The following is a 20,255-nucleotide window of genomic DNA, read 5'->3' on the forward strand; positions in this document are numbered from 1 at the left end:
AGAAAACATTTGTAAACATATATCTGATAAAGGAGAAGTATCCAAAATATACAAAGAATTCTTAGAACTTGACAATAAGAAAAAAGCAACCCGATTAAAAAAAAAAATGGGGAGATGATGAAAATAGACTCCTAACCAAAGAAGATGGCAAATAAGCATAAGGGAAAAGATGCTTGACATCGTATGTCATTAGAGAATTGCAAATTAAAACAATCGTGAAATACTACCACATACCTGTCAGAGTGGCTAAAACACAAAACGATTGACGATACCGAATGCCGGTAAGGACGTGGAGTACCACAACCTGTCATCTGTTGTTGGTGGCAGTGCTAGATGGTGCAGTCACCCTGGAAGACGGTTGGGCAGTTTCTCCCAAAATGGAACATAAGATCCAGCAGTTGCAGCCCTTGGTGTTTATTCGAAAGAGCTGTGAAGCTATTTCCACACAGAAACCCGCACATGAATGTTTATGGCAGCTTGATTCAGAATTGCCTAAACCTGGAAGCAACCAAGACGTCCTTCAATAGGTGATGGATAAACAGACTGTGGCACATCTGTACAAGGTGTATTAGTCTCCTCAAACTGCTAGAACAAAGTCCAACAAACTGGGTTGCTTTAACAGGAATTGTCCTGCAGTCCTGAAGCCTGGAAGTTTGAAATCAAGATGTTGGCCTGATTGGTTACCTCGGAGGGCTGGGAGGGAGAATCTGCTCCATGTGTCTGTCCTTGCTGGTGGTGTGCTGGTGATCTTTTGCATTCCTTGGCTTGTGGAGGCATAATTCCAGTCTTCACATGGCAATCTCCCTGTGCCTCTGTCTCTGTGTCCACATTTCCCCTTTTTAATAAGAGCACAGTAATATTGTAGTGGGGCCCACCCTGATGATCTCATGTTAACCTGATCATCTCCGAAGACCCGATTTCCACATAAGGTCACATTCACAGGGCATCAGGACTTTAGTATTTGGGGGGAGAGGTACCATTCAATTCATACTGGAATACTGTTAAAATATTCCATTATTCCAGCAATAAAAAGCAATAAGATAGGAAATGATCTGTGTTTTAAAAATATCGCTGTGGCTGTTGGGTGCAGAGAATCTACTATGTATGAAAGCAACATGGAAGCAGGGAGATTGGTTAGGAGGTTGCTGCAATAGTCCAAGCAAGAGGTGATGAGGATCTGGACTAAGGTTGGACAGCAGGTATGAAAATAAGGAGATCAATTTGAGATGTGTTTGATAAAGGTAATGGAAGGAAGGGATTCTCATTCTGTCAACCATCTGTGATACAGCCATGAATCTCGAAATACATGGAAATGTCAAATTGATCATAGGCTGAAATCCATGCCCTTTGTTCTTCACATCTCCTTCCATGAAATGAAAACTCATCAGATCAATATTACTTTACTATAAATGGGCCTTGCAAGACTGCACATAATGTTTGTTGTAATAGAATTTGACCTGTATCTAAAATTCATTTACCATAGGCTTATTTTAAAGTGTTTTCCGTTCCTTTCACTTCCTCTGAAAATTTTTAATTACTGAAGTTAGAAAGTGCCTCGTTTAGCAAAGAGAGAATACAACTGAGCAACTTTGTGTCTGTAGCACCCCTGTGAATAAAATCACTTAGGTTTCTATTAATTAGATTGGGCAAACCACATCTAAAATACAGGCCAGCAATGATGGGGAGTTGTTGAATATGATGGCATCACACAGATAGATATCAATCACAACCTGGCAAGGAATAGAAGGCAATTGTTTTTGTGATTGTTGTTTATTTTAAAAACTATTCTTAAAATTGGCTGAGAGTAACAAATATGTCAATTTTTGCCTTGACATTTTAAGATGGATGACAAAATTAGAAAGCAAAGAACAGAACAACCATAATTGACTTAAAATATGGCAAACAATAGAACTGGTATCATTCATTTTATTATTTTTTTAAAATGTTTATTTATTTTTGAGAGAGAGAGTGTGAGCAGGGGAGGGCAGAGAGACAGGGAGACACAGAATATGAAGCAGGCTCCAGGCTCTGAGCCATCAGTACAGAGCTTGATGCAGGGCTCAAACCCAAGAGATCATGACTTGAGCCGAAGTTGGATGCTTAACAGACTGGGCCACCCGGGTGCCCGGGTATCATTCATTTTAAAGAAGAAAGACCGCAAAAATTAAATAATTTTAAAGAAATTTAGGGAAATTACTACAGCCTTTGAAATACTACTATAAAAAGGGATTACTTCGTTTCTTATGGGAAAACTCAAATGCCTATGGGAGAACAGTCAAATGAACTAGAATATCAGGATAGCTAACAAATACTTTGAATAAAAAAATTGTACAATAAGATGGTATATGTGAATTGTATACTTTTTTTATATGAAATTTATTATCAAATTGATTTCCATAGAACAACCAGTGCTCATCCCAAAAGGTGCCCTCCTCAATGCCCATCACCCACTTTCCCCTCCCTCCCACCTCCCATCAACCCTCAGTTTATTCTCAGTTTTTCACAGTCTCTTATGGTTTGCCTGCTTCCCTCTCTGTTACTTTTTTCCCCCTTCCCTTCCCCCATGGTCTTCTGTTAAGTTTCTCAGGATCCAGGTAAGAGTGAAAACATAGGGTATCTGTCTTTCTCTGTATGACTTATTTCACTTAGCCTAACACTCTCCAGTTCCATCCACGTTGCTACAAAAGGCCATATTTCATTCTTTCTCATTGCCAAATAGTTATACTTTTTGATTACTTGTCAGTTCTTTCATTTTAGGAGAGTATACCTGGTTCTTAGTGATTAAACATTATTAGGAATTAAATTTGCCTAATTTTTTTTTAATTTTTTTTTCAACGTTTATTTTTATTTTTGGGACAGAGAGAGACAGAGCATGAACGGGGGAGGGGCAGAGAGAGAGGGAGACACAGAATCGGAAACAGGCTCCAGGCTCTGAGCCATTAGCCCAGAGCCCGGCGCGGGGCTCGAACTCACGGACCGCGAGATTGTGACCTGGCTGAAGTCGGACGCTTAACCGACTGCGCCACCCAGGCGCCCCAAAATTTGCCTACTTAAAAAGGGATAGTATCTTTGGAGTTGTTATTCACAGCATGTGACTTCATTTTTCTAGTCCATTCCAGGATGCTTACACTTATGTCCTCAATGCTTATTACATTTATGAAGAGTGAAATAGTAGTTATAGACTGAGCTGCACTATCTCCTTTTAAAATTTCACTTCATTCATTTTTTTGGCAAAGCTTTTGCCTGATTTTGAAATTTTGCTATTTGCAAATACATTGTTTTCTTGGTATAGAATGTATCTACTGTCTATATATGACTAATATTACTTACTCTCAGCTTCAGGAAACATTTCACAGCTCTAAGTTCAATAAACACCACATTGTTAAGCACATCAGTCTTAATAGAAAGGAAAATGTGGTTATGTTGTATCTATTGTCACTGCTCTATTATTTTTTATTTCAGACATTCTTACCAACAAGATAGTTATAAAATAAACAATTCCTACAAGATTTATATTACACTATGTCAGTTTCAGTAGTTTTCAATTCAAAGTTCGCAAAGAATCGGCATTTTGCCTTATATAAGCGCTTTTATAAAGACTATCTGAAACATTTAAAATGAGAAATACATCTATGTGTTTAATAAAATATTAAGGATATAAACTATTGTAATAATGTGAACAAAAAGTCATCTTTATTGACTTGACTTTATACTTTATAAAAAGTATATTAATTGGAATATATGTTTGCTTCAGAGTTTTATGAGTTGCCTCAATAGGAAAAACTGGATTACCTATTTTCTTTGACCTGTTTCTGTCATTTGTGAAAGGTCCTCAGGGTCAACCAGGATGCTAGTGGAGCACTGTGCGAGACGGAAGAGGGAAAAAACTGGGGAGGTGACTGGGAGCATTAGCCTTAACCTTGCACTAATTACAGTGCTAAGGCAAGAAGGAAAGGAGCCCCCTCACCCCTTTATCTTCTCCCCAGCACAGACCTGGGCGAGTGGGGCGAGAGAGAACCGCACTAGGTCAGCGCGGGGTGGAAAGGGCACACCTCCTCCTGACTCCGGCAAGGCTTCCTTCTCATTTCAGAACACGTATCTGCACAGGTCATTTATTCTCCGTGCACCTCGCTCCCTGGTGGCTTCATTTACAGCAAATGATTTAACGTTCATTAAGAAACACCGCTGAGGGGCGATTGTTGAGGGTTGTGGACACGCAAACGTCCTGGACAGGTCCAAAGTATCTGCCTCCTTAAAGATACAGAAAGACTTGTAAGTGTTTGTAACTCTGGACACACACACACACACACACACACACACACACACACACGAGTGCACGTTTCGTTTCTATTCCTTACATAAGTTTTCTATCTAAAACTTATTTCCTCCTGCATCCATCACCCTCCATCGCGCATCTAATCAATCTGCCTTATTTGGGGCTGCACGGCTCGTCCAAACAGCCAGCAGGCTGGGGAGCTGTTGATTCCGCCAACGCCGCCGGCAGCCGGAGCGCGGAAAAACGCTGAAGGCGAGCAGGCAGCCCAAGAGTGAAGGAAACGCTCTCCTCCTGCTCCTCTCCTCCGCCGCGGCTCTCCCCAGGCGCCCCGGGCTGGGGCTCGCAAACCCGGTGCAAAGTTGGCCCGGAGACTGCGCGGAGCGACCAGGGGGCTGGGGCGGCTGAAGGCAGGAAGCGGGCGCGGCGCGTCCCGCAGCCGCCGGGGCCTCGGGGGCGCCACCGCGGCAGCTGTCACCTCCCCGCGCGGCCGCCCGGCGCGCCCTTCGCCCCCAGCCGACGGCTCTGAGCTGGGGCGCTGACTGCTCCCGCTCACAGGTCGCCGCGTCCCCACGTCCCGGGCCTCGCCCCAGCCCGCGCGCTGCCTCCTGCGACCCCGCCCCCGCCACTGCAGCGGGGGCAGCGGCTTGGCGCTCCTGGGGGCAGCCCGCGGCTCTCCCGCGCCGGCTGCTGTTGCCGCCGCCCGGCGTCGCAGCCCCCTGCCTGCAGCCCAGCCCGCAGACGCCTTCCCCCACCCTCCCCACCCCGGCCAGGCGACCGGGACCCGCGCCGGAGCATCTCGAGGCGTGCACTGGGTGCGAAAGTGGGGGGCGGGAGGAAAGGGGGCGGGGGAGTTCCTGATTCCCTGGCGGACCCAGGAAGTTGTCCTTAAAAAAAAAAAAAAAAAAAAAAATTATATCGCCGGCCCGCGGTTGAGCAGCCGCCTCGTCAGAGCAGCATGTGGACTGGCTCGCCGGGTCCCCTAAGCGCTGTGTGGCTGCCGCTGCCGCCGCCGCCGTCAGAGCAGCCGCTGCCGGCAGCAGGAGCCCCGCGCGGGGCGAGGAGCGGGGACGCGCGGCCGCCGCGTCCCCTGCTTGCCGCTGGCCGCTTCTTCTCGAGAGGTGGCAGTCACTGTTGCTGCTGAGAAACCAGCCCGCATTTCCACGGCTGGGCGTCTGGTGCGGAGTTGAGACGCTGCGCCTCCTGCTTGGACCCACATGGCTTGTTACCTGGTCATCAGTTCGAGACATCTCAGCAATGGGCACTACCGGGGCATTAAAGGAGTCTTCCGAGGGCCCCTCTGCAAGAATGGATCTCCCTCTCCGGTAACCTGCTCACACGCGCGCGCACACACACACACACACAGACACACACACGTTGAAAATCAAGATAAACAAAAAGAGATACCGTCCTGGTACAATCAGTGGTTGGTGGATATCTACCTTACCCATAAGTATATTGTGTCTGTTTTTTACAGTTTATTGGTAGACTGTTACACAGGGAGGGGTGTGTGTTTACATGTGTATATATGTTCATCACAGTTATTAACATCTATAGTGCTGTGGATGCAAATATTTACTGAATGCAGTTAACTGCAGGGCTGTAAAGGTAGCTCTAGCATGCTCTGTCAAGTTATGAATCTGCTGATTTGGGCAGTGTAGAAAGTTTGAGTGGCACTTTATAACCGTGCTTGGTGAAGTCATTAGTTGGGATTCGTTAAATAATGCTGCTGTTACTTTACAAGAAAATAAACTCTTTAAAGATTTCGCATCAGAGCACTGGCAAACGGAAAGGGTTTAGATGTTAAAATTTGCTTAAATCTAATGCTTGACTGTATACATTCTTTAAGGAAAGCCCAAGAGTCCTTTGTGGAAAGATGAAGTGGATACTTTGTGGTATTAGGTACAAATGTATTTATATGCCATTTGACTGATCGCTCAACTTAGTATACTATTCAATTTAGTTTACTTTTTGATTTATTCGTGTTTTTTTAAGAAATAATTTTGACCAGACTCTATGACTTCTGAGAGTCTTATTAATTTACTAATTGGTACGTATTATAGACAACTGTTTTACAGATTCAGATGTGTTTCAAAAAATGTCATGAAATATTAAAATTTTGGATTATTTATGTGACTAAGATCAAGTTTCTAGTTTAATACAAAAACCAGTATTTTAAGTCTGTCTGATATAAGGAGTGAAAACTTAAGTTGCCTGATCTTTATTTATTTACTTTTTGTACTTTTCATCATGGTTTCATGCTTCATTAGCATGAGTTATTCAAAACTGCAATATATCTTTAAAACTTTTGATTAAGCACCATATGTGATTTGCATGAGAAATTTAAAATCAGAAAGTCCAAGTGCCCAGAGGTATCACTAAGTCCTAATTATGACAAACTATTGCCTCACATGTTTTTATGCACTGGAAGTGTGGGGTTATTGTAATCCCTCCGACTTCCTCAGTTACGCAGTACTGAATCAAAAGCATTAGATGGAATATACTGTTTATATTGGCACTTTCAAATAAACTCTTAGGGTTAGAGTGGTCTTGGAGAGTTTTAGTTGAATAAAGCCCACATTCAATCCTTCTGAGCAGCTGGTCGGAATCCTTTCTATTTTTAAAGATTCTCAGGATTGGAGTTTCTGCAGTCTCAGCAAACCACCTCAATGTTTAACAACCCACAGTGTCAGAATCTTCCTTATAGCAAACTTAAATATATCAAATTTTTCTTTAAGCTCATTTCATCTTGAAAACCTAGAATTTTCCACCTTTTATTATTTTCCAACGCTTCGATAATCTTTGTGGCTGTGTTCCAAAACCCTCTCTTTGATTATGGAGATCTGAACTGGGTAGTGTGTAATAGTATATGTATGCCTTAGTAGTTCACAGGATAAAGGAAGAATTATTTCCTAGTTCCTAGTGTTCAGTTCTATTGAAGTTGCTTTAGAATATGGTGTTAATCTTCCAAAATCTAAGGGGCTTGCAGAGGAAATTTCTGTCACATGGTCAGAAGGTGTCCTCCCTCCTCCACTATTGGTCATTCATCTCCCAGAAGTCTGATTGATGCCCCAGGGACTGGACACATGAGTGTGGACGTGACAAGACATCCCATAATCCACATGGCTCTGCTAGCTGACCAGGTGCTCACACGCACAGGACACTGTTCGTATTCGCTGCTGGGCTCATTTTTACTAAAATACTAATTCATTTACTTTTATCTAGGTGCTACACTTTGACTCATGGGATCGTTCTCTTCAGTATTAACACATTTGAGTGTGCTTAAATTACATTTGCATAATTTAAAAATATCTGTTAGTCTGTATATGGGCTTCCTACAACTGATTTATTTTTTCTTCTTTTACATTTTACTATGGAATTTGAATGGCTTTTTCAAGGTTTCAGTAGTTTCTCACATGAGCTAGGCAGTGTGTGAAAAATTGATGTTCATTCCTTCTCTGTCATAGGCAGGTTTTTGAAAAAAGTCACTGCCTTCACATTACATGACACTTAGTCTTTCTTCCTAAATTAAAATAGGTCACGACCTTCTGGACCTTAGTCCCCTGAGCACTTAAGTAAGAGTTTCCTAGTGTATAAGAGTGTATATTTGCCTTCTTTATTAATGAGTTGTGAAGCATGAAGCTAAAAACTGTGGTTATACGTCATTTTTTTAATATCGAGCAATACACACACCCTAGTTAGTTTCAGGTTGACCTAAAATTTATTGATTTTTTTCATCAACATAAATATGAAACTCACAGATCCGTAAGATAGTCATTAATTTTTTTTCTTAAAACACATTTCTACTCTGACAATACCTTTTTTTTTGTTGTTTGTTTCTCAAATTTAGTACCCTGAATAGTCTCAAATTGACCTCTACATCATTGACTTGGATTATTTCAACTCACTGAGATGCAGTTTATCTGGGACTCTGGACTGGGAAACCATTAGCTGATTTAACTCACTCTTACTAAGGTCTGCGATACTTCAACTTTGGTTCTTACTTTTCTAATCTAAGTGTCCCTCCTTTCTACTTTAATCCATATTTTCCTGTTTTAATAGAGCTCTTTAAAAGTAGCACATAACACAATTATCAAATGAGAATATTCTGTAATTTCATTACAGAAAGGAGCAAAGCCACAATTCCTTTCTGATGTAACAAGAATTTCTTCTGATATATATCTATATATATCCACATATATCTATATCTATCTATCTATATCTATCTATAATGCACACACACACACATACACACATATACTTGGATAATATGAATTTAATATAATTTAAATTTATTTTTTAATAATAATATAACTTAATATGAATTGGTGTCTTCTAGATAGAATTATTCAGTTCTATATTTAAAGTAGTTATATACATTTGTCATGTTCAAATCACATGTCTGTAGAATCTGAACATATGACATTAAACTGACCATATAAGGAAAATTATTACATTTATATACATTTTTATTTCGAAGGATTTCATTTAGAAAACATTGAATCATTACATGGAGTTCTTGTAACAGATACTTAGTGGGATACTTAAGAAAGAAATAAAGCATTTTACCCCCAAACAATGTTCACAGATCAGCAAACTGAAAATCCTAGAGTAAAATTCAGCTCCTATCTTCAAAGTAAAAACATGCAAATGTCTTATCTGTTGCATCGAGACTTGATATGAAAAAAATAGCATACTGCTTTTCATCCTAATTAGAATGTGAATAATTGATTTTAGATAGTTTATGTTACTTTAAATGTAGGGATGCATTAAAGAAAAGAAAATAAAAATGACAGAGTATTACATAGTACTGTGTAGACCATTTAGTATGATGACATAGTACTTGATGGTAAAAGTCTCTGATTTTAGAAAATAAATTTGCGTCCTCACAATTTAGAATATTTATCCCTCACCCTATCAGAACTTTGAAATAAAATGACTGAACGATGATTTTAAAAGATCCGTTTGAGATACATATACACACACACACATGTCTACACCCACACATGCACTTAGATACAGATACATTATTATTGGTGCTCAAACATAAGAAGTCACTATGCATTATGTTATAAAGTCTTTTACCATCATATATGTTAACTCTAAAACTTTGTTACAGTAATTGAAGTATTCATTAAGAAAACAATCTATAAGTGAATTCATTTTTTTTGTGAACTTCCAAGTTCTTCTATCCCCATGTTTGAATTCAGTAAAACAAAAAATATTCTCTCTATAGTGTCAAAAATGTGTTTGAATCGGTTCTTAGTTATTTTTGTAGTGAAAAATATTGTCTTGGGGCACCTGGGTGACTCAGTCGGTTAAACATCAGACCTTGGCTCAGGTCATGATCTCTGGCTTATGAGTTCAAGCTCCACATTGGGGTTGGGTTCTGTGCTAACAACTCAGAGCCTGGAGCCTGCTTTTGATTCTGTGTCTCCCTCTTTCTTTGCCCCTGCCCTGCTCATGCTCTGTCTCTCTATCCTTCAAAAATAAATAAACGTTAAAAAAATTGAAAAAAAAAGAAAAAATATTGTCTCAATTTAGATTTGAGTATGGTTTGTTACTTAATTTGTGTCTTTAACAGTATGACTCATTCAGGTTATCGATTGATTAAATAATAATATTTGTAGTTGTATATTTGATCCATGGTATATGTTTAGCATATTACCACTCTCTTGCAGCTTAGGGTGATACTTTTTAAGAAGTGTGTAACCTCCTTTCTTCTCTTTGCCTTTTCAACCCTTCTTTTTTTCAACTAACTGATTTCAGAAACTTATAGTTGGCATTTATGCTTTCAAATATAAGTGTCAACTTTCTAGGTCTTAAATGTGTGTCTATCTGACTTGAGAAAGCTTCCATAGTAAGAAGAATCAAATGAGTGTTTGAATGCTATAATTCATGACTTTTAGTAGATTATACTGTATTTATTTCATAGTTAAAATTTGATAGATCAAATACTTCAATTTCTTTCTTTTAAATTTAAAAAAAAATTTTTTTTAACGTTTATTCATTTTTGGGACAGAGAGAGACAGAGCATGAACGGGGGAGGGGCAGCGAGAGAGGGAGACACAGAATCGGAAACAGGCTCCAGGCTCTGAGCCATCAGCCCAGAGCCCGACGCGGGGCTCGAACTCACGGACCGCGAGATCGCGACCTGGCTTAAGTCGGACGCTTAACCGACTGCGCCACCCAGGCGCCCCATCAATTTCTTTCTTTTAGATATACAATTAAGATAACCTCGAATTTAAATTTCTACTCCATAATTTGGAAACAAAATAAAAGTAAAACATATTGGCATCATGTTTAGACTTAATGAAGGTGGAATTTAACATAGAACATAATCATTTGTAGTGGAAAGAGTAACTATGAAAACTTTGTTGTACAATGGTAGGCACGATGATACATGTTTTTCATGTATTATGTATTAACAAAGCTTGAGATGTAGGTAGGTTTTAGGCTGTATTGGGAGCAAGGGGCAGGAGTATATATATTTCGAATAACTTTATGAAGTCATTGACTTCATTGTGAATTTGGTTTGTTCAAAATGCACATTGTCAGAATAATTCCTTAGCATATACATAACATATTTTGTAGAAAGTAATTTGAAGCAAAATTGAAATAAAAATGCTACTTTGCTTGAAAATATCTTGGTTTTAACAAGTATACTTTTTCATATAATCCTTATAAAATGGCAGGTGACAGCCTTTTGGAGATAGATATTATGAGTCAGGTTTACTTAGTGGATAAGGTGTGGAGAGAGAAATTAAATATTTGATATGCTTTCATGACAAGGTGTAGTTATAATGATGAAAGGAATATGCCAGTTCCCTACTTCCACAGTCTCTCTTGCATGGGAAGTACATGCTGAACTTGAAGAGAAATTCTGGAGAGTTGAATTACTTTATACCTTAGACAGTATTCTCACTTGTAACTAAGACCTTGTCAATTTATTGAAAACAAAAAATGCAAAAAGATATTATATGGCATATGAAATGAAAAAGGGCTTTTAGAAATATTTACTAATGTATGATCTTGCTTTTCCTGAGATGGACCCCTGATAACATGCTTTGAACTAATCCCCTCTTTCACTCGAATTTGATACCTAAAATCTAAGCATATCTTTCTGAAAAACTGATAATATACTGTTCTTCACAGATAAAGACAGCTATTAGAGTTAGCTATTTTTTCTTTTCCTCTTTGGCTGGTAAGGAAACTCAGAGAGAAATCTGTGGCTTAACAAAGCCATGGGAATTGATGATGGCATTCAAAGCAACATGATTTCCGCATCCTTGCTCATCTCCTATCCCCAGTTCAGCTTTCATTTTAATTTTATTTTCCATGGCTCTCATTCATTTAAATTTATACTTGATCATTTTCATGTATAAAGTTTCTTTCATATGACTTAGTTCTGTTGTGAAAATAAGTCAGGCTATAAATAAATAATAAAATATAGAATACCTAAAGATAAGGATGCCACTCAGGATTTTGTACTGGTCATCCAGGCTTTGACCACGATTCATGGAATAGAGAACATTCATTTTGTTCATTTGTAACAAGCATAATTAGGGCTGCCAATTTTTTTGCTTTGACAATTGGCAAATTTCTCTTGGCAAATTTTATTTCACTTTAGTGTGGGTGTTAAGGCAGGATATAGTTTATTTTGAAACAGATACTGCCAGTTTTTTTTTTCCAAACAATCTTTTCCCCTCCCTGTTATTCCTCTTGTCCTTGATCCTTATTCTTTTTGTTAACATGATTATCAATTTTTTCAATATCTTTTTTGGTTTATGCACAAATGTTGGTGTATATGTCTAACTCCGGAGGTACAAACCCCTGCAAATGGTGAGCAGCATGCCATTTTGTCTGCTTCCCAGCCCAAGCAAACACGTTTCTTCTCTGTTCACCCTCCGCATTTAGAGCTTCCTGCCTATCTCCATTCAGAACTACCTCCCAGTGTTCTTCCCCTGCCCACCTTCCCACAGCTATTACTCAGCACTTGACTTGTCCTATCTACCTCCTGAGCAACAAATACAGTCAGTACCTCCCCCCACACACATGTATCCTTGCCAGATCTCCATTTTGCAATGAATAATTATATTCCCTAACATTTTTCTTGGCAAGCAAAGCCAAATGCGTTTCCTCTTTGTGGATGAAATAAATATCATATTCTAAACAGAAAATAACCATTGGACCCCCTTTTTGAATGATGGAGGGGCTGGAAGCCCTACTTAAGTCTGCCCTTCTTATTGATTTGCTTCATCAAAATGTGAAGTTGAAAGATACCCTGGTGGCCATATTAATTACATTCACATTATCTTTAAAATGTTCTAAGTCCCTGGATGGTATCGAAGAGTCTTCATGATCCAGTCCTTACCTGCATCTTTAGTTTTAACTCTGTTTCTCCACCTGATCCTATTATGCTCTAGCCTTACCGAACTACTCAGAGTTCTTGACTATGATAGGTGTTTCTAGACCTTTATGCCACTGCACATTCTGTTCCCTCTGGCACAAATCCTCTTTTTGCCTTCATTTGTTGGGCCATGTCGTATATATTCTTTCAGACCTAACTAAAGAGTTGGGTTCTCATGTGAGTTGACACTGAGTTCCCTACCATGAGTCAAATGTTTCTCTTTCAGGCTTCCATCACATCTATTGCTTACCTAGATTATTACTGTAGTTGTTTATTCGTCTCCATTTTGGCCATGGAATGTGAGACCTTTGGGGTCATGTCTGCTGTTATCCTTATATCCCCAGTACTAAGCACAGCTTCTGGTTTACTATTGATTTTAATAGAAAAGAAAAAAAAGGATTTCAGTGGAAATTTAATTAGTGTAAACAGTTCCCTTTGGTCCTGCTTGTAGCTCCATGAAGAAAACTTTTCCTTAGAGACTTTTTTCCCAAGTTAGTTAGTCAGAATCTTTTAGAATGCACACTGTTACACTGATGGATTAAGTGGTCACTGTTTTCATGGTAATGCTTCTCACTTTAACATCTACCAAGATCATTTGGTCAATTGCTTCAAGTATAATTTAATACTTCCTATTAATCCAAATTGCAAAGTGCTTTATTCCATGTAACCATTTCAGAACATTTTTGTTAAAGGCCACAAGAGACTGAAGATTGGCTATATGTGAATAGATGAAATTTGTACATGAGTTAGTTAAGCCATATTTTTCATTGGCATATATTTAATAGCTTCTGAGAAATGAATTCAAGTTAGGAACTTGATTATTCCCTTCCTATTTAGGAGTGTATAATAAGGAGAAACAACAGGGGTTCTTACACCTTTTCTTTCTTTCTCTGTCTCCTCTCTTCCTCCTTCTCTGTCTCCTTCCTCCCTTCTTCTCTTCCTCCCTTCCTTCCTTCCATCCTTCCTTCCACTTTCTTCTCCTCCTCCTCATCCTTCTCTCTCTCTTTCTATCTCTGTCATTTTTTCTTTCTTTTGAAAGAGAGACAATAATTCTTTGATCACTGGTCACTATAGCCCTTGAGGAAGTACCATCCTGGAGCAGCCACAGGGTGGTTTTTGCATAGTTGCCAACACTTTCCCATTGCTTGAACTTACTAGTCACACACTCTCCAACAACTTTGTTGTTTCTTGGATCAGCCAAGGTGTGGCCACTGTCAATAAGAGAAGCTTGGACTTCTTCTAAACAATGAATTTTAGCTAAAATATCCAGCCATCTATTATGGAGATACAGAGAGATAGTAATACTATATGGAATGGAAAGAATCCGGTTTCCTGTAGTCTCAGTTTCTTTATACAAATAAACTTTTCACACTTGTTAACAGATATTTGATTTCTTTGCCTCATTTGTAGGATATTAATATTGGAAGGACCCTTAGCAATCTAGTTTAATCTCCCAGTATATATTTTTAAATATATCACGATGATAGAATAATAATTTCCCAAAGATGTTTGGTTATAATCCTCGAAACGTTCAAATCTGTTGCTCACATGGCAGAAGAGGCTTTGCAGATGTGACTAAACTAAGGATGTTGAGAAGATTGTCCTGGATTATGCATATGGACCCGCCGCAATCTCTCAAGGGCCCTTGTAAGAGGGAGGCAGAAATGTCAGAGGCAGAGCGAGAGCTTTGAAGATGGTATGCTGCTCGCTTTAAAGACAGAGGAAGTGGCCACAAGTCAAAGAATGAAGCTCAACAAGGCACCTAAATGGATTCTCCCATAGAGCATCCAGAAAAATCAGAGCCCTGCTATTGCCTTGATTTTAGCCCAGTAAGACTTTTGACTTAGTGGACTGAAAGATGATTAATTTGTATTCTCTTTAGCCAGTAAATTTGTGGTAATTTGTTAGAGCACCCATCGGAAACTAATACAACCACTCTTAACATGGGTGAACATATCCAATGGTGGGAGGCCCTCTGCTCACCAGAGTGACTGATCCTCTTGTGAAACTAATGTCATCAAGGTTGAATCTCCTGTTGCTTTTACCCAAATGCCTCTGCCTCCCTCTTGCTTTTAGTCACTGTTCCTCACTCTGCCCTTTGGAAGCAAGAGGATAGATCTATCCCCTCTAGGACGTGACAGCCCTTCAACTATTCAGAGACAGCTGGTGGTTTTTCATTGTTAAATCATGTAAAGGAGTGAAAACTTTGTGAGAACTAACTAATCTTCCCTGTACATCATTTGCGTTATTTTATTACACATTAATTGAATTTTCTGCAACTCAAAGTGCTTTATTTATTACACTTTGTAATGTAATCCAGGTTTTGAAATATAACATACTTATGGTTTTATATTCTTGAAAGATGGTAAACTTGGCAAAACATTATCATACACTTAGAAAAATACTGTCGACACTTTCAACTACTTCCCCAGATATTTCCCTTTTTATATCATATCCATCATCTTTACAGCAGATGAACTTAAGAACACAAAAGCCAGATCATCTCAAAGGCACATCTTGAGGCTATCTTTCATAATTTCTTTAGTCTTTGATTTAGGCACGTGCTAATTCCTAGGAGGGGGAAGGCATGAGTTTTAAATAAAAAGTGATGAGATCAATTAAAGTAATAATTGTAATTTCATGAAATCCCCAACATTTGCTATGTTAGGCACAGTGGTATCTGAACGGAAAGTTATTTTTTAACTTTCGTGTCGAAGAATAAAATAAGATGTGAATTGTCACAGATCATAAGCGTACAGCTTTTTCATGCCTCAGATGTAGATAGAGAACATCACACCTCCCTGGAAGCCCCAGATGTCCCCCTTTTCAAGTACCACCTACCCCAAAGGCGGTGAAAGTCCGAACACCAGATTATAAACTGCCGTATTTTTTTTTTAAATGATGTCAAAATGAGTTTCAGTAAAGAACGCATGAATTTGCAGCTTAGCCACCAGAAAACTGTTGAATTAAGTCCCTCTTTTTAGGTCAGGATAGGCATGCCAGTGTTTCAGCTGCTTTGTTTTCTACTTCTCTTTGAGTGACCGAAGCAAACTTGTTAACTGTTTGAAACAAATGAACAAAAGAATTCTGATTGGACAAGAATGAATGGATTTATGCTAATAAAACACACAGATTATATCCAGGGTGACATCTGTGAAGTATTTCATTATCTTTTCCTTAATATCACATGTTGAAATTCAAAGATCCGACCATCATGTAGATTCAGTAATCTCTTGCAAGTGGTTAGGGATGGCTCTGGTGTGTTTTCATTGAGGGGAGATGTGAATTATGTATTTAGTGGCAAGATAACAATACATAATTTAAGAAAATAAACCTCTAGCTTGGACTTTTCATAAAAAATGAAATTTATGTGCAAATGATGTGGAAACTTTATTACAAAAGTTGTTATAATTTCACGCACATGCACGGGGATAAAATACAAGTTTGTGTTACTATGGAAACAGGACTATTGCCAAGAGGTTTACAGATAAAACCCAAACAATGCTTATATTAATCAATCCTAATTTCAATGAATTTAAATACATGTAAATAACTGACCATACATTTTCAATGAAATTTAGTGCTCATCTTCCAATATCCATTTGCTATACAGTATGATTTTAATAGTTCTGTGTAATGTTGCTAGAAAATCTTTGGTGACAGCCACTGATGATTTATCATCATAAAAAAAAGTAGTAAAGAGCAATGAATCTACCTTATGTGTCCCTTCCAATAGTAGGTCACTTTGCTGTGAATTTGTATGTTTTTTTTTTTTTTTAAGCCATAGTCAGTTCTATATACTCTGTGATCATCAGGGTGAACTCCACTTTTGAAAGTGATAGAGAAAACCAGTTCTCTACAGGGAATAGAACAGGTGAGAAAGCATAACTAGGGAAAGATCATAATTGGCATAAAGATATTCATAGAGTGACCTTGGTTGGATTTATACAGTATATAAGCATCACTTAATCTGAAGATCTTAGAATTAGACCCAACAGACAGTAACTGGAATACAATGTGTGATCTTCTTGTGTGACAAAAATTTAGGTATGTAAAATTTTAAATTCTTCATTAAGTCATGAAGATCAGGCTAGTCCTAGGATTCAGTTTCTGATCTTGATGAGTGCTGTGCTTGGTGAAGTGTGGTAAGAAACTGCAACCTCTAAATATGTTACTTCCCTTTTGGGAAACGACTCACTAATGTTTGACCAGTTGTTTTCAGATTGTAGTTTTGTTTTTTGAAGCTATGATGTGTATGCTTTGTTCAAAGAAAATCCTAGGAGCAAGGCAAAACAAGGAAATGAGGAAATCATCTGGGGAAAAAATGTGGCTTTTAATCTCACTACAGAATTTTAGATACGCTCGAGTAGTTCTGGCTTGAGAACTTCTAATTACTTTCTATGAGTTGTGCCAAATGAGATAGGTAACATGGCTGTTGTTGTTGTTACAAACTCAAATGATTTATAAATAAGAAAATAAGAACACCAAAATCGAATCATCAGTAACGTAGTTACTTGTGGAGTAAGTTCATTATAATTAGTCCCTTTCTTATAAGAAGAGAACTGAGAAGTCACTTTTCAGATATATACACAGGAATGATATGTTTTAAAGTTCACCCAAAATATTCCTCTTTGCTGTTTTAGGGTAATCTGGGGTGGTCTGGCCACAGGAGAGTTTCCTTGCTTTAAGGGTATAGAACATTTCCATCAAGAAAGCAAAGGAAAATGGAGGTTTTAAAGAAAGTTTTGAATCAGTTACAGAAACTCATTTTCTCTTTGTTAAGGAAATTTGATCAAAGGTATAATATAATAAATTTGACGACCCAAGACAATAATAATTTCCTTAGATCTCTGAAATGCATGTGTGCCCACTAAAAGATAAGTCCCTCCCAGTGTTGGTTGGTGACAAAGGCTACATGTTTTTATCTTTATTTAAAATTTGAAGGTAACAACTATGCTGTGTTTAGGGTTTTTTTGTGTTGTTTATGCATGTATTTTATCTTATTTTATGCATGTATCCCTCCTACCCCTACAGTTTAAGGGTGGGAGCATGAACATTTTCCCTTCTTGCATCAGTGTAGAGAAGTCCCGAGGCCACATTGATGTTAGAGTCGAACTGACCTGTCCTGTTGTGACCTCCCTCTCCAGCCCCAAGTAGCTATGTGACTGCTTTGCCACTTTGAACCTCAGCTTGCTCACTGGTGATGTTATGGTCTTCTAGGGCCATCGTACGAAGTGAACGAGCTAATGAATATCATGTGCTTAGCAAAGTATCAGGCACTTAGTAAGTGCAACAGCGAATGGCAGCTGATGGATTCTCCTAGAGCAGCTGGCTTGTTCTGTCGCAAACAGGTGTCCTTGACCCCTTAAAATGTTTTCAGCACTGACTGAGAGCTTGGTGCTTCAACTTTAACTTGCTGAAACTGTTGCTCTTTGGAATAACCCTGTCAGACTGCTCTTTACTAGAATTGTCTTCTTGGGAAGAGAAGCACGGGCATGGAGGCCAGTTAGCTTTGTGTTTAACACGACTGTTGCCAATAGCAGCTCCGTGTTTTCACAACTTTCATAATGAAAATGCTCAATGTGCCCTACTTTCCTGATACAGCTTTAATTCATGACAATGCTACATTTTCCTGTTGTTTTTGTCAAAGCAAATCGAGTTAAGTAGATGAGTTGTTGTTATGATCTTGCTGCCTTGTGGAAGGAATTTTTTCTCCTTTTTTCCATTTGAGATAGATATTTAATCTAAAACTGCTGTCTCTGTGCTGATAAGCATCCAGCCTCATTATTGTGTTTAAATATCTTTCACTGACTTTGGATATTCCAGTGAGCCAATCGGGTGTTTTTTCGTCCATCACTTTCTCTCCCCAGTTAAAAACCTACTTTAACAGTAAAATATTTGAAAGGAGGAAATAGTATGTGGCTAAGGGTTGTGTATGTTCTACATAAGATCACATTATGAGCAAATATTAAGGTCCGTGGAGAGATACAAGCTTTTAGACACATACATTCTGCTTTTAGCACAGAATACATATAGAAAATATTCAATCAATGTTTATCATTGTTGCAAAAAGCATTTGTATTAGTGTCTAGTCAGGATGACAGAAACCATTCTTAGCTTTCAGACAGAGGGTTTACAATGCAAGGAATTCTTCCCAAATGTGTTGAATGGTCTGAGGGAGACAAAAGAAGAAGGTGCTGTGATACCCAGAGGTTAGTAATTGTAGGAAGTCACTATAGCCCCTGGGACTGGAGGAGCAAAAGGGGACTGGTGTTCCCTAAGCCCTGGAAACCTTACTCTGGTTCTCTGGCTGCTGCTGCTGCTTCTGAAACCGCCAAAGGTTCTGCTCTGTGAACATCTAAGAGTTTGCAGGTCTTCTCTTTGCTGGCCTCCCTGCCCTAGTGGCCGGCCTACCACTGCTGGCTGCTACTACATTGTGCTGTGTCGCAGAGGCCAGCCGTTGTGCTGTGTGGCTGCCACCGCTACCTGAACCCAGGAGTGCTAAGATGCCAAGGCAGCTTCAGGCAGAAGTAGGTGAAAGAAGCTCATGGCTTCTTTCCTTTTCCTAATTCCACTCTCCCACCGGTGCTTTCCATTGGCAGACCTAACCAGAATGGCTGGCAAGGAGCTCTATGGATATGTAGTTTACACGTCTCCAGCTAGTACAGTTGACCTTGGAACAACATGGGTTTGAACTTCCTGGTCCATGTACACAGATTTGCTTTGCTAAATACGATATAGTACTGTAAGTGTATTTTCCTTAGATGTTCCTAATAACATTTTCTTTTCTCTGGCTTACTTTGTTGTCAGAAAAAATATGTATATAATACATGTAACATACAAAATATGTTCATTGTTATCAGTAAGGCTTCTGGTCAACAGAAGGAGTGAAGTTTGGGGAGAGTCAAAGTTAGGCACAGGTTTTCAACTGCCTGGGGTCAGTGCCCCAAAGCCCTACATTGTTCAAGGGCCAGCTGTAGCTTTGTGGCTTCCAGTCCCAGAAGAGAGTATGAATGGTAAGTGTAGAGCTGAATGACAACAGAGAAATACCCAACCCTGCATTGAAACCGGGTACTCTAAGATTGCAGAAACTAAGAGGGAGGGACATTAACTAAGGAAGGAAATTATTTTATATCTGTTATACAGAAATCTGAAGAATGGGCTCAAATGTTTATGTTCCACCCAGACCTCATGTATATCAGTTTCCTATTGCTCTAATAAATTACCATAAACTTAATAGCTTTAAAACAATACATTTATTATTCCTTAGTTCTGTAGGTCAGAAGTCATACAGAGATCTCAATGGACTAAAATCAAGGGGTAGGAAGGGCTGCCTTCCTTTCTGGAGGCTTTAAGGCAGAATACATTTCCTCCTCCAGCTTCTAGAATTTGCCTGTATTCCTTGCCTTATGATTACCCCTCTCCATTTTTCAAAGCCAGCAAGTTTCTTTCCTGGTACCATCTCTCTGATTCTCCACAGCTGGAAAAAACTCTATGCCTTAAAAGACTCACGTGTTTAGACTGGACCTATCTATCCAGGAATCGCTCCTCCTCTCAACGTTCTTAGTTTTA

At 39.0% G+C, this 20,255-nt stretch overlaps 2 protein-coding genes across 2 annotated transcripts in view; one reads left to right on the forward strand and one right to left on the reverse strand.

Annotated features, from left to right (window-relative positions):
* Positions 1–462: 462 nt before the first annotated feature.
* On the reverse strand, positions 463–5,492 carry LOC123607254 (translation initiation factor IF-2-like). Its single transcript, XM_045496393.1, has 3 exons — positions 5,487–5,492; positions 3,994–5,448; positions 463–835 (listed from the first exon to the last, which is right to left on the reverse strand). The coding sequence occupies exons 1-2, from the start codon at positions 5,490–5,492 to the stop codon at positions 4,420–4,422; spliced, it is 1,035 nt and encodes a 344-aa protein (XP_045352349.1). The 3' UTR covers positions 463–835; positions 3,994–4,419.
* The window catches only part of ZNF804B (zinc finger protein 804B), a 506,757-nt gene continuing 491,821 nt past the window's right edge, over positions 5,320–20,255 (forward strand). Inside the window, exon 1 of the mRNA XM_045494752.1 lies at positions 5,320–5,598. Within this exon, the coding sequence (XP_045350708.1) occupies positions 5,491–5,598 (108 nt within the window). The 5' untranslated portion in view covers positions 5,320–5,490. The remainder of the gene's footprint in view (positions 5,599–20,255) is intronic.

Source organism: Leopardus geoffroyi, chromosome A2, assembly GCF_018350155.1.
Source record: "Leopardus geoffroyi isolate Oge1 chromosome A2, O.geoffroyi_Oge1_pat1.0, whole genome shotgun sequence".
Classification (NCBI taxonomy): Eukaryota; Metazoa; Chordata; class Mammalia; order Carnivora; family Felidae; genus Leopardus; species Leopardus geoffroyi.